Source organism: Recurvomyces mirabilis (genome assembly GCF_035927965.1).
Source record: "Recurvomyces mirabilis strain CCFEE 5264 chromosome Unknown scaffold_19, whole genome shotgun sequence".
Taxonomy (NCBI): Eukaryota; Fungi; Ascomycota; class Dothideomycetes; order Mycosphaerellales; family Teratosphaeriaceae; genus Recurvomyces; species Recurvomyces mirabilis.
Genome location: NW_027041953.1, coordinates 329936 through 344122, shown reverse-complemented (window position 1 = coordinate 344122; position 14187 = coordinate 329936). Strand labels below are relative to the sequence as shown.

Sequence of the window (14187 nt, the reverse complement as noted above, 5' to 3'; positions counted from 1 at the left end):
TCAAACCCCCTCAACCACCCGAATCTCCCTCCCCTCGGCCTTCATTCCCATCCACCACCTCCCAAACCTCATCCGCCGTCAGCACTGCCACATCCCCACTCTCCCTCCCACGCCACTTCATCCACAATATCCCACCGGCCTCCTCAGCATCGGTATACTCTTCCATCTTGGCGAGAGCCAGCAAAAGCGTTCTCGACCATTCCTGCGCAGGACCAGCGGGCTGCATATCCCTTGTCAAAAATAGACTCGGGATCGACCCTCCAGTATAGTCGGATGGTGGCTAAGCTTACATATCGCCCGCCAGTGATCGAAATGGGCTTCGCGAGCCCGGGAAGGGTCTCAGCGGTGTACCGCTCTACGCTGGCCCAGGGGGCGGTATCTGTCTCGCCGAGAATGACCCGGTCATTACTGGCACCGAAGAGGTCGCCAATGTCGCCAAGATCTGGCGGTGTCCCCGTATCTTGGAGTGGTGCTTGAGCTGCCATATCCTGTGGCAGTGGTGTATAGTGGCTCACCGTGATCGGAAGCGGTGCGTTTCGCTTGAGCGTTTTGGGCCCAGCAGGTCGGAATGGCAATGATGCCTCGGGGGCATTTCTCTTGCGTCCAGGCATAATATAGTACTGCCGTGCTATTCGATAGCTTGAAGATGTGTTTCGCTGCTGGGAATGCCGTGAAGGTCAAGGTATGGAGCAGTCACGAATTTTCAGCTCTAGGTCATATACTTGCTTCAACGTCACTTCACAGGCACTTACCAGCTCAACTACGGCAGCAGAATAAGTGGAATATATCAATAAGGTTGATAATTACGCTTTCATACGTACAGTTGAGCTGGGCCCGGCTCAAGGTGATTCATTTCATCCCTGGGTGACACCCAGGTTTGTTACGTCTGGGGACCAGGGGGTATGCATGATCGGCCAAACGTCTCCTGCCTCCTTAAGCCTGAGCCGGATGGGCAGGAGGTGGTGCAAGCTCAAGTCGCTACGCCCATTATGTTCTTTCATTCTTCATTCTTAATCACACTCTTTCGAGAGCGGTATGTCTCAGGCATATGGTAAGTTGAAATGTAAAGTCTCCCGCCGAGCGGTTGTAGACTTTCCCCTGAGATGCACTGGGACGCTGGTGTGTTCTTAGGTTTTTGTCGCTGGTAGTTCCTTTTTGGTCCATGAAGTGACGTTGGCCAGCCAGGCAGCCAGTTCGAAACACACACGGTACAAACCCCCTTGATCTGATCTTGATGTCAGTAACCACCCAGTACTCCAACACAAGTTCAGGAAAGCACTCGAGAGCGAGAACATGATCGGGAAGAGGATAAGCAATTACTACGATCCGTGCGGGGGCAAGATCTTTCTTCTTGGGCATATGTATTGATACGAGCTTGTCACGGTGCAAGAAGCCAAGCTCGCCGTCCTGATTGGTAGCCCGTGGATGAGGCATGGCATCTTAACAGAAAAGAGGACTTACAGGCACCGTTGCGGTGATGCAACAGGGTTCACATGATACAGCATCATCATCAGAATCTCGTGGGTAGATATCCTTTGATCGCACAAGGCTTCACCCCTCACCACGTTCCTTGGCAGCCTTTCTCGCCAGATACCTCGCCTTCGCATCCATTTTATCCGTATCAGTCTTCTGGGTCTTCGCAGCATTCTCCAGCCTCACCCTCTCCTCTTCCTCCTCCTCTCGTGCTCTCTTGGTCTTCTCCGCAAGCTGCTCCTCCATCATGCGACTCTGCCGCTCTCTCTGTGCATCTCGTGCAGCATTGTTGCGCTGGAAAGCTGGTTGTGTCTGCTTGTTTCCCGACACTCGCAAGTGATCTGCATTACTTGCGTTGCTATCGCCGGGCTTGGCGGACACATTTAGACCTGCTGTGAGGAGTTCTCGTTTGTCGATGATTTGGCCGTCTTCGTTGAGGTGGATGCCTTTGGCTCGTAGATCTGCGGCGTTCTCACCTGTCGTACCGCTTGATTGCGTGTTCTCTCCAGTTGGTGAGATTTTAGCAGCCTTCGCAGCAGCATCTATGGATTCCTGATGCTGTTGCTCCGTAAGATCCATCATATTCTTGTAAAAGCCCTGCATGCCTCCACCACCCAGAGCACGTTTTCGCTTGGCCTCTGCCTCTGTCTTCTGCTTCTCTTCTTCCTCCAGACGCCTGGTCTCCTCTTGCTGCTCCTTGTAGGCTCCAGTCACGAACTTCTCCTTATCTGCGAACTCAGCGCCCTCTGCTTCCCGTTCCTTCTGTAGCAGCTTCTCCTTAGCGATCGTCTGATCCTGCTTCCGTCTTGCAGCGGCGTCCAGGAGATCGTTTATGTATTTCGGCTTCCTCTCGACAGCATCCTGCCGGGCAGCAGCTTTTTTCGCATCGGAGACAGTTGTCTTGGCATCGTGGAAGGAATCGTAATCGAAGATGGAGGCGTCCAATTCTTCAGCTGCCTTCACTTTTGCCGTCGCTGCGTTCATCGACGACAGATCCACTCCATCATCCTGCTCAGCCTCTTTCCGTCTGGGTAGTAGTGCTCCAGTTCGGCGACCTTTCAGGGTTGGGGGAGGAGGCACTTGCTCCTGCTCGTCGTCCTCGTCACCGTCGTCATCAAACACTGTCTTCCGCACGGGAGCTGCCTTCGCGCCCTTCACATTTAGACCATATCCAAGAGGCATCGTTGCTGGAACTGCATCTGATTTGAGGTGAACTTGTAGAAGTGGATATGACCTCGAGGAAGGTATGGCGACTTACTTGGCGTTCGGACAAGATCCAGCCGAAAGCCACGTGTGAATGCTATGCGTGCCTGCCCTTCACGGCATGCTTCATAGCTGTATCTTCTAAACGAGAAGAGACCGTTGTCGTCCGTTAGATCAATCATGCCAGTCTCTGAGAACAAGGCACGTGCGCTGCGTGGTGAACTATATTACGCTTTCACACCAGAATTGACCAAAGAGCGCACAAACTGTCACCGCCACATCGTAGAGTTCAACAACGCAGGCGAGATCTCACGGCGGGAGAAGACGACGATCTGGAGAAAGTATTGCTCCTCACTCCACTTTGTCCCGTCACTTCCTATGCTCACGCCAGATGCAGCATAGTCCAAGACGAAACACCTCTCCCACCACAAGCAGCCACAGAAGATGACGACGACGCTCTCTTCGCCGAAGAACCCTGGGTCGAGCCTCCGTTTCATGCAGACTATGGGTACAACATCAAATTAGGCCAAAACGTCTTTCTTAACTTCAACACCACTATCATCGACACCTGCCTCGTGACGATTGGAGCACGAACCCTCTTTGGCCCGAATGTTTCATTATACACAGGATCGCATCCTTTGGATGGTGACCTTAGAAACGGTACCAAAGGCCCAGAGTCTGGCGGCGAGATCCACATCGAGGAAGATTGCTGGATAGGCGGTAATGCTATACTCCTGCCAGGCGTCAGGATAGGAAGAGGGAGCACTGTTGGGGCTGGGAGTGTTGTCACCAAAGTAAGCTACCCGAGTTTCTTTGCTGCATGTTCTGTGTTGAAATCCTTGCTGATCATGTTGTCTACAGGATGTTGGGCCATATACAGTCGTGGTAGGCAATCCGGCGAGAAAGCTAAGGGATGTGCCAAGAGGTAAATACGATGCAGAAGCCAAAGAGGCATTGGCGGCTCTAGAGCGAGATGAGGCGAGGTCGAAAACCTCATAGACATAGATAGTAGACGGTACAAAATAGCTCACCTATTGACCACCCGCAAATCAGCCCACCGAATGCATCATGAATTCAACGCTATGCTGGAACGCTCACTGCCCACCTTCACTATGCATATGCATCTCAGACTCAAATGCAGAAATTGATTGACTATTCTTCCTTCTCCCGTACCTCCTTAATATAATGCACGAAACGCTTCTTATGCACCAAACCAGCATATCTCCCCTCCTTCAAGACACAAATATACCTCAATCCAAGCTTAACAAAGCATTCGAACACCAGGTCCATGGGACTGCAAATATCCAACGCTACGGGTGCTGGATCTATGAATGGTGTGAAATCTGTTGGGTCGGCGGACCCGCCGCCGTGGAGAGGCTGTTGTTCAGCGGCATCGAGATCTTGTTCTGCTGCACCATCGACGTCTATGTTATGATCGTGAGGATCTGTACCGCGACCTGGTCCCTGCCATCGCTCTTGTGGAGACATGAGACAGAGTGCATCGTCCTCTTTCTCGAGGCGATCAAGTGCGTATTCGAGATCGGGCGCCGGAATCAAGCCTACCAATACGCCATCACGTAGTATCGGTAATCCGCCATCTAGCTCGCCGGCCATATGGAGATACTCCAGTTTTGACCGTAATTGTTTCGCAGGCACGAGTGGAGCGGTCGTGACGTCGACAATCCTGTTCTTGCTTGGAGGACGTGTGATGTCGCCTAATTCGGTAGTGAAGGTCGGGCGTGCCTTGGAGTCAAGGTATGGATACGAGTTCATATCGGTCAGCAAATCGTAGATACTGAGAGGCTCCACGGCATCTGCTGTCCACTTCGCTATGAGCACACCTAGCGAGAACGGTAAGACGTGCTCAAGAGAACCAGTAAGCTCAAACAGGATTACAGCAAGAGTGACCGAAAGGCGAGTGACTCCACACATGGTCGCACCAGCGGCCACTAGTGCATATACACCCGGCACGACACAAGACTCTGGTCCTCCATCCTTTGGACAGGCGGCAAATAAGCCGAAGTTCGGGTATTTCAGCGTCAGCAGCTGGATGACATGACCCACAATCCTACCAAGCAAGCCACCGATGACCATGGAAGGTACATAGATGCCGGCAGGTACCTTGATACCAAACGTGACGACCGTGAGCGCAGACTTGATGACGAAGGCAGCACAGAGATACCAGATGACATCCGTGATGCGCTCTCGAGTCGGACACAACCCAGAGCCGTCTTTGGTAAAGGCGTCGCACGGTGCCGCAAGCTCGAATAGTAGCTCGGCCACGGGCAGTCTGGTGTACCTGTTCCAGAAGCTGACAAGTCCAGTGACTAGGGCGACGAGGAGCACCTCTACGAGAGGATATTTTTTAATAACGCCGATCTTGCGGAAAGTCTTCGCCCAGAAGCGAGATGCTTTGATGAAGAGTGCACCCGTCAGACCACCCAAGACGCCAAGGAGTGCAAAGACAATCAGCTCGAATACTTTCCAGTCGATCAGGTAGCGGACCTGGAACAAAACAATCTTCCCCGTTCCGTATGGATTGAGACCTCGTAACGAAAGTGCTGCAGCAATACAGCAGAAAAAAGTGCGGAACAGCACTTTCGGTGGGAAGTAGTAGCTGACTTCCTCGAGGCTGAACAGTAGACCACTGATTGGTGCACCAAACGCAACGGCGACTCCAGCTGCTGCGGAGGCCGAAAGCACTTCACGACGCTTACCATCATTCGTGCGGTACTTCTTGAACATGCGACAGGTGATGTTGCCGATGCACGTTGCGATGTGTACGTATGGTCCCTCCTTGCCGATAGACAGACCTGAGGCAACACTCAGAATGAGGCCGATGGTCTTGGCCATAAGCGTTGTGACTCCCAAGTAGCCGTGCAGCACGAATCCAGATAAGATAACTTTGACTTCTGCCACACCTGAACCTGCAGCAGGATAGTATATGACAGGTGGCCGTTGCGCAGCCTCGTTAAAGCGACGAGTGGGGCTCACGCTGGTCCTTCTGCCCTCGGTATCGTCTTTCGAAGTGTCGGCTTTGTCAGCTCCCAGATTCTCGTCTAGTGTCGACAACGAGATCGCAGACGATACCACGGTCTTGGTCTGAAGCGTAACGAGACAGCCAAGTAAAGCAAGTACCACGACCCAAGCGATGTAGGCAGCAAAGTTCGACCATAACTTTGCATTGCCCTCGCTATGTATCAGACTGGACCATCTGTTCCAGTCATCGCACATGGCGACCCCAGAGCAGCATTTACGCTTGTTGTGATACCATTTCGTGCTGCAGTAGCCAGTCTTTAAGTCAAAGATTGCAGCTTCGGTGATGTCAATAACGTATGCAAAGCCAGCGGTGACCACGCCTATGATGGCCACAACGATCCACCCTTGTGCACTGTCGAATAAAGCATAGGCTCTACCTTTGAAGTCCTTTCTGGCTCTGAGCTCTTTGACCCGGAAGGCGTCTGCTATGCTATCGTGCACCCAGTCCGTTGATGTGAACTGATCGTACCATATACGATCATCCGCGAAGATAGAGGGCTTCGACTGCTCAAGATCGGCAGATTCTGTCAGATTGGCATCTGTGCCAAGAGCTCGTGCAAGTCGAAGCCCTATCGATCCTTTCCGACTGTGGTTACGGAGTCTGCTGGTGTTCAACTGGCTATGCTGTCTGCTGAGCGGAAACCTTGGTGTTGCTGGCACGCTGGCAGGTAGAGTACGGTAGCCCGAGTTATGGCCGTCCATATGTCCAAGAAGCCCAGTCGTTTCATCCATCACAAGTGGACGTTCTGGTAGCCTACTACGCAAATCCAGATCAGATGTTCTTGATGATCCATGTGTTCGAGTGTCTACAGGCGAGACTGGTGCAGTCCGACTATGTTGGGCATTTATGACAGCATTCCTGATAGCCAGCTCTTCAACTTCGTCGACCTCATCGTCGGAGTGGTCGTTGTGTGGATCGTAGTCGGACGCATAGCTACGGTATGACCGAGTGGAAGCTACAGACTTCGGCATGACGTGGTATGGACCTCAGTAGCTAGGAGTACCATCGTAAGCCTTTTTGTTATGTGATCTGGAGGGGAGAAGGCACAATGAAACAAAGGGTCATGCTGTCGTGGTTGGTATGTGCGTATCAGGAATGTGTTCACGTGCATTGCCTTGTGTCATGCCGTGGGGCAGGTAGCAACAGCGAACATGACTCCGGCGCATTCCTACCATAAGACGGGTGTTGTGGCCAACCAGATACTCGATTATTGTAAGATGACCGAAGACTTACCGATTCCATGCCCAGGTCACACGAACGCCTCGCGGCGGAGTCGGTCTGGCAGTGAGCAAGCGTATCTCCTTACTAAAGGAGAAGGATGACAGGGAACAAATCTATACTTATCGACACCGCCATATCTCAACTCACCACACAACTGTCAAGACTGCGCTAAGCCAACAGCTCACACCATGGATGGTGCAACACAGCCCGGGACAATTTGGCTCGTGATGTTTAGGAAAAGACGAGTTTAAAGCCGCTGTAGGCGCATGTTTTCATGCACATCATCGGACGGCTGGGCCCGCAATCATCCACAGGACCACATGAGCCCTGCAGATGATCTCGTGGATGCAGTCGTATGCACAAAGGCGTCAGCTGTGTAACCTCAGACGTCGCTAGAGCCGACAGCTTCACTACCGACTTCAGACCGATATGCAGCTCGTGCAGCAAGTACGGCTGGGCGAGCTTTGGGATGAGATAGTGAGATAGGCGAGCGAAGAGTTGATCGCCGACAAACTTGAGCCTCCTTTTATTGCAGGCAGAACAATATCTGACTGAGTCGGCTGATTAGTAACTAGGGAGCTGAGTTGGGCAAGTCCTCGTGAAGGCTACTGAACACCGGGACGTGGGATGCAGCGATTCGAGCTCCCCTGTCAATTGCACAATCCCCACTGACCTCGCAGCTCATCAGATCTCAAGCAAGTGCTCCCAGCAAGACACTACCGGAAGAGAGCAAGCTGGTCTTTTGGACCGAGCCGTGACTGGCTGAACGGCGAAGAGGTCATGCAAGGACGATCTGGACACTGGACTATCGCTTATTAGCGCGCAGACAGCCCGTATGATACTCACGGCAAAGCCTCAAGTCCTCGATAACAACAGTGAGACGACTATTGGATGACCACCATGGTTCTTGGGCCTGGTCCAGCCATGGCAGATTCTCCACCTCAAACAGAAACCTCTCCACTGCTCGACCTCCCAGTAGAGCTTCGCCTGAGCATTCTGGAATCAGTCCTCAACAATGCTGACAGCATCATCGTCAGTACAACATTCCAGCCAGAAGACAGGTTTGATAGCTTTCCCCAGCACCTAACACCACCAGCATTGGCAAGAACATGCCGCGTGCTACGTAGGGAGAGCCTCCCAATCCACTACAGCAACAACACCTTCGAGATCCAGATCTACATGCGGATCGTATCCCCATCTTCCGGAATCAGGACCATCGCTCGCACAAAAGAATGGCTCGAGACTATTGGCCTAGAGCAAGCCCGACTTATCAGGCATTTAGTCGTGTGTACCAGTGCTACCTCAAACATGATCGCGAGCATGATTGAACGTGCTCGGACAAGATGGTTGGACGAAGACCGCGGCGGTGTACTAGACGTGGCACTCATCGGTGGTGAGGTTGAGAATGAACGCTGTATGTTGGATGGGCGTCTCGAAGCTGTGCTGTTGCATTATAAGATGGAGATCACCTCGAAAGTGAGCGGGATGGCGATATCTGTCGATCGGCTTCTTTAGCATTGTACTAGCAAGTATGCCTCGTATCTTCATTAAGCTTGTTCAGTGGTGAGCTGGTATGTCGGCCAGCATACCACCATTCCTGTGGCAGACCTACGGCATCGTGGGGTGAACGGCATCATGGCGTGCACAATCAAAACAGAGATTGCAGCAGCTTGAAGCCCGCATTCGCACGAATCATTCTGAATACATGCTACCAAGACATTACGGAAGGAGTCGTAGAGACACAACAGTAGGAACAGCAACGCTAGCAAAGAAAATCAGCCCCATTATCATTCGCCCCTCCTAGGTCGCTGCGAAGACTTGATAGGCTCTGCTCGGGGTTGAGCATGTGTATGAGCGTGAGGATGACTCCCACTCCCAAATCTATTCCCGAAACTCGAGTGACGGCCACTGCGTGATATGGAACCCACGTCGTGTTTACCTGCAACGACAATTAGCAATCAGGACTAGATCACAGCATGCTGGGTGGAGGAGATCTTACCATCACAACAAGCCCTCACATTCTCCAACCGGTCCGCCTCCTTCTCCTGCCTCTCGATCACATTCCGCAAGTCTTCCGCACTGTCGCTTACAACACTAGCATCGTAGATCTCGGCCGGATCGCCTGTGCGGCCGCCGAAGGAACTGTGTCCACGTGTTGTTGAGAAGCTTCCGCGTTGACTGCTCCCGGGACGGAATCTACTCGCCAGCGAGCTCAGTCGACCCGAGAAGCTGCCCCGATCACTGCGCATTGTGCTTGTTCGTGGGTCCGTGTCGGACTTCTGAGTGCTTGCCGCCGCCGGCGGAGCCAGGGTAGAGGCAGCTGCAGCTGCCGGCGCGGTCTTTGTCTTCAGAGCTGCGTTTGACTGTCGTTGCGTCAAGCTATTAGCTGGTGCCTCAGCACGGCGAGGACTACTCGCGCGTGTCCCACGGCTGTTATAGCTGCTCAGACTCTGTCTGCTCTGGCTATGATCGCGACCCGTCATACGACTGATACTTCGGCGGATGCTGAAACCGGGGTTGAACTCCCCCAGTTCCGCTTCGTCAAAAGTGTCATCTGCTTCTTTCTTCTCCTGCTCTGTGCGAAGGAGGAGGTATGAAAGGGCGTTGAACCATGTCTCGTGGCGTTGGCCAGTAGGTGCCGTGAACACGATTTCCCGACCCGGTGTTACCACCACGATAGACTTTCGGTGGAGACCAGGCGGGTTGGTATTGTCATCAGTAATGACGCGTACAGATTGTATCGCCATACTCTTCGCCTTCAGCACGTCTCTACCAGCCGTACTCGGATCCTTCTCACTCCAGTATAGCGTCCGCGTATACGGGTGCACCCAGAAGAACCGTCGATGTCTCGTAGTAGAAGTCTCGCTCCTTCCAGCTTTGCGTGTGTATTTCCACAGGTACTCACCAATCATGGTCTGGGTAATAGCCTGAATCATGCGTGGATCTGTAGCGGGCACAACGTCGCTCGGATACATCAGATCGCCCCGCCCAATGTTAAAGCGCTCGTCGAGCTCTGATGCAAAGGATGATACAGAGCCGCGTCGAGACACGCCGGCAGACCCGGGTACAGCGTTTCTACTATCACGGTGTCGGATCGGGCGAGGTGTTGTGCCGTCACGAGACATTTGGCGCTCGGCTGCGCGGTCGACGGGTGTCTTTGGCCTGCTGGACTTGTATGCTGAAGCCGGCATGATCGGTGGACCCATCGAACCAGCCGTGGCCGACCCAGAAGAAGTAGGGTGGTGCTGTGCAGCTGTGATACGAGCGGTGGAATCTTCGGGAAGTGGCGGAGGTACCGCTATAGCTCCCTTGTTGCGCATGCTGCCTGCACTTGCTGGTCGTCTAGGTCCGCGACCCAGTAGAGCATCATTGAGTACCGCGCCATCGATCGAACGACGCGTTGGTGTGGTCGACTTACCAGGGAAATAGCCGCCATCGGTCATAGATGACGTGCGACTCTTGTTGCGCAGCATATCATCGATCTCAGTGCCAGACACCATCGTCTGTGAGCTCTCATCCACCATCGGCTTCTTGACTTGCAGAGGCTTGGTCACTGGTATCATGCTATCGTTCGAGATAGAGCGCTCGTGGGGAGGCATGGTGTTAGCTGAGCTTGGCACCAGGAAATCATGCGGCTCCTCGCGAGTATCATCGTCGTCACCGAAGATGAGCGTAGGGATACCGCTTGAGCCAGACCGAACACCACCAAACACCTTCGGCTCGATGAGGTCGCGGTCATTCTCCAGCCTGGAAGGTAGGGCCGGGTGGCTCTGCGATCGCGTCCGCTTCAATAGCGGAGGTGCCATGGCAAAGAAGGCTGCACCTGGTCTTGCAAAGTCGGTGCCAGGGATCTCACGCGAGGACATGTCTGGAAGACCCGCCTCTGGCTCCTCATCGTCGTACAGCATGTCTAGTCTCCGCGAGCTACGCTTCGGCAAAAGAGGCGTGAGTGGCCCTTGCGCTCCGATAGGCTCGAAGTGCTGAGCGTCAACAGACGCGTAGTTGAGGTTCTGCGCTTCATGGCCTTGTACAGCCAACGGGGCAGCAGCCTTGTGCGGCGTTTCGGGCTGAGCAGCTTGTCTCTGAATGGGCGCAGGAGCCCGTATCTGTTCAGGCAGCTGAGGCGTAATCGGTTCCGTTTCCTGCGAGATGATCATCGACTGCTGGAAGGGTATTACAGGAGCTCTGATCTCGGTAAACATGCTTGCGAGGGACTTTTGCTCTTTGAGCACGGTGGCTGAGGTGTCCGGTATCTCAGAGTTCTCTCGCGATAGGGCCTTAGCAGGATCGACTGCGGCAGAAGCATGACTTGGTACCATGGGCACAGCAGCGGCGGCCGCAACGTCTTCCGCGTCCGGTGCCTCGTCGTCGTGAGACGCTTTCTTGACAAGAACTTGGGCCTGGGAAGGTGCCTCCGTCCTCGTGATCTCAGGCACATCCTTCTCAGCACCAGGCTCTACATGCTCCCCAGCGTCTTTGTCATCGTGATGACTCTTGGCCAGACTCCCAAGCCCAAAGCCAGCAAGCGCACCTCCCACAATCTCAGTAGCGCGATCACGGATGGTATGCTTTTCAGCGGAAGACTGCACCGCCGGCCCCCAAGGCTCAGTCATCATACCAGCATCTACCATACCAGCCTTCTTGACTGCAAATTCATGTGCAAGCATGGCAACATTGGCCTGGTAAGCCATTTCTTCTTGTTCGCCATGTGCAGGCGCGTGTCCGGGACTCATGGTTGGGCTGCTGATTTCCGGCTCATACTCTGCTTCGTTGGCAGTCCCCGCATCTCCAGCTGTCGCCGGTGACTCCAACTCAAGGCTGCGCTGTCGCTCCGTCGCAGGTGAAGTCGCAGGATCATCGAGGATGCGACTCGGTGTCCCCTCCGTGCTATCATCGTCGAGAGCGTCGAGCTCGTCGCCAAGGCTTTGACCAGCGGGTTGTGGTGTACCGTTGCTTGAAGAAGGGCTGTTTGCGAAGTTCGGGCTATCGCTCATGATGTCGCTGGCGCGTCCCGAGCGTCTGTTTCCACCACGACCCATGCGAAGCTTGTACTTCGGTTGTACCGCTGGAACAGGTGTGCGGATCTCATCGTCTTCATCGGCTGATGTCGAAGCAGTGGACATGTATGACCGTCTGTCGCCAGCCTTAGCGCTAGAAAGAGATGGGCGGCTATTGCTAGAGCGGTTGAGACCACTTTCAGTTTCAGTCAGATCGCCCTCGCCATCCGAACGGCCCTCGTTACTAGTCTCGAACTCTGTGCTCTCCTTCTCATTAGCCGTCTCAAAGGCATCCGTGGTGCTGCTCTCTTCACCGAATGAGGCGTGATCGAAAGCAGCCACTCCAACAGCTCCAGCAAGTGCGCCGCCGGCCATGGGAGCGAAATGAGACTTGCTGGGTGTTCTCTCGCCCTCATGATCTTCCCAATCCGGCTCATCCTCCATGATCTCGGTCGTGCTATTCCTGTTGGCACCAAGACCACCAAGTCGCGTAGGCTTCTTGTTCTTGTTCTCCACTTCACCCTTGCGCTTCTTCGCCATGCTGGCACCGGCGCCAGTCTCACCTCGTCGTGCTTCGACCTCGTCCCGGGCGTCCTGGAGCATGCGCTTGAGCTCGATCTTTTCAGTCTTCTCCCTGTGGATGTTATTCTTGAGATTCTGGATCATCCTATGAGCGTGGTTGAGACTCGATCGCAACGTCTCGGACTCGAGCATGCCATGGCCCGGTGTACCCTTCACAGGCGACACAGGCACAGAGTGCTCAGGTGAAGCATCGCCGTCGCTCATGTCTTCGGTGGCTAATACGAGCTCGCTATCATATGCTTGGCCACGCTGATTCCAGTTCGAGGAGACCGCTCGTGCAAGCTCGGTGTTCTGCATCGTGAGCTCGGTGACTCTCTTGTGCAATGTCTCATTTTCAGTCTGATGATTGGCCACGTCTCTTCGAAGCGTGTGTATATCACCCTCCTGCTGTCTCTTGACAAGCGCCTGATCCTCGCTCAATTTATCGTGTGACACGCGCAGCTCGTCTAGCTCCCTCTGAGCGCCTGTATGCTCAGTCTGAGTAGACTTGAGTGTCTGATGCAACCGATCGTGCTTGTCCGTGGTATCTCTGAGACTGCCCTCCAGCTCCTGAAGTTTCATCTCAAGATTCCAATTCTCATCCTTGTATCTCTGCTCATGCTCATCCATCTGCTTAATCCGCGCAACCAAACCCGCTGCCTCAGACTCCAGCTGCAGCTTTGCCGAAGTGGTCTCCTTGAGTGCATCGTCCTTCTCCGCAAGGGCCGTCTGTAATTGCCTGACTTGGGCAAGCAAGGAAGTACTAATTTCCGTTGCAAATTCAATGTCGTGGACACGATTATTAGGCTGGTTACGTTGTCGTCTGGATGGCGCAGAGACCTTGGTCGGCGATTCTCTGGCTTGTCCGCTGAGTACTGTGGGTGTTTCGCCATTCTCATTGCCAAGCGGTGGTGCTCGGGACTTGGGCAGAAATGCTCTCGCTGACTCCTTCCCCACCTCATTGTACTCCTTCTCCAGCTCGGCGAGCTTCTTGCGGAGATCTGCAGGCACCTCATCATCTTGCTGGACCTGCTTGATATCCTCTAGCCTCGCATTCAACTCCTTCCGCTGCTGTACCAGAGTAGTTCCTAAGCGCGAAGCATCCTGAATCCGACGGTCGGTGTCGCGTAAGTGCGCCTCCAGGGCTCTCTTCGCGTGTGATGGAGAATTTGTAGAATATATCGAAAGCTGGTCTGTATCAAGCGAGGCATATCTTAGTGGGCCAGGATTGCCTCCAGTGAAAGGGTCGTTCATGCCGTTGGCCGGGATAGCACCAGGCGGAAGGTTGGCTGAAGTCGCCATTATGAAGTCATAGATGAAATAGTAGGGAATGATGCGTGAGGTTGGCGACAGGGGTTATAGCGGTGAAATAAGCGATGCCAGAGTCGTTTCGCGATGGTGATGAGACAGGGTCAGGAGCCGTAAGACACTGAAGACAGTCCGGAGAGCGCCCGTATACTGCAGTACTGCTGAAGCGCATGCAATTGTGCTCGCACGTCAACAATAATGGGCCAGTATATGCAGCGGGGTTGTGGCCTGGTAGTGTCTCGGACAGATTGCGGAGCCGGGCAATATAACAACAGTCTCGTTCCGCACAACAAGAATTAGAATAGGACTAATTGAAATGAAAGCGGGAAATGAGGTGGTGTGTTGCCGGACCCGACGGTTGTGGGTGAGGGTGAGGAGGGCGAA

General features: G+C 53.8%; 5 protein-coding genes across 5 annotated transcripts; 1 reads left to right on the top strand and 4 right to left on the bottom strand.

Annotated features, from left to right (window-relative positions):
* Positions 1–10: 10 nt before the first annotated feature.
* LTS14_007170 (uncharacterized protein) lies at positions 11–611 on the bottom strand (the record flags this gene model as incomplete). The annotated part of the gene is made up of 2 exons (XM_064839862.1): positions 11–220; positions 291–611. 2 exons carry the CDS (start codon positions 609–611, stop codon positions 11–13), a joined length of 531 nt encoding a protein of 176 aa, XP_064692621.1.
* A 940-nt stretch (positions 612–1551) lies between these two features.
* On the bottom strand, positions 1552–2655 carry LTS14_007169 (uncharacterized protein; the record flags this gene model as incomplete). The annotated part of the gene is made up of 1 exon (XM_064839861.1): positions 1552–2655. The coding sequence occupies one exon, from the start codon at positions 2653–2655 to the stop codon at positions 1552–1554; it is 1104 nt and encodes a 367-aa protein (XP_064692620.1).
* A 201-nt stretch (positions 2656–2856) lies between these two features.
* LTS14_007168 (uncharacterized protein) lies at positions 2857–3675 on the top strand (the record flags this gene model as incomplete). The annotated part of the gene is made up of 3 exons (XM_064839860.1): positions 2857–3017; positions 3074–3470; positions 3538–3675. 3 exons carry the CDS (start codon positions 2857–2859, stop codon positions 3673–3675), a joined length of 696 nt encoding a protein of 231 aa, XP_064692619.1.
* A 153-nt stretch (positions 3676–3828) lies between these two features.
* LTS14_007167 (uncharacterized protein) lies at positions 3829–6687 on the bottom strand (the record flags this gene model as incomplete). The annotated part of the gene is made up of 1 exon (XM_064839859.1): positions 3829–6687. One exon carries the CDS (start codon positions 6685–6687, stop codon positions 3829–3831), a length of 2859 nt encoding a protein of 952 aa, XP_064692618.1.
* Positions 6688–8724: 2037 nt separating this feature from the next.
* On the bottom strand, positions 8725–13797 carry LTS14_007166 (uncharacterized protein; the record flags this gene model as incomplete). Its single annotated transcript, XM_064839858.1, has 2 exons — positions 8725–8876; positions 8937–13797. The coding sequence occupies 2 exons, from the start codon at positions 13795–13797 to the stop codon at positions 8725–8727; spliced, it is 5013 nt and encodes a 1670-aa protein (XP_064692617.1).
* Between the last annotated feature and the right edge of the window lie 390 nt (positions 13798–14187).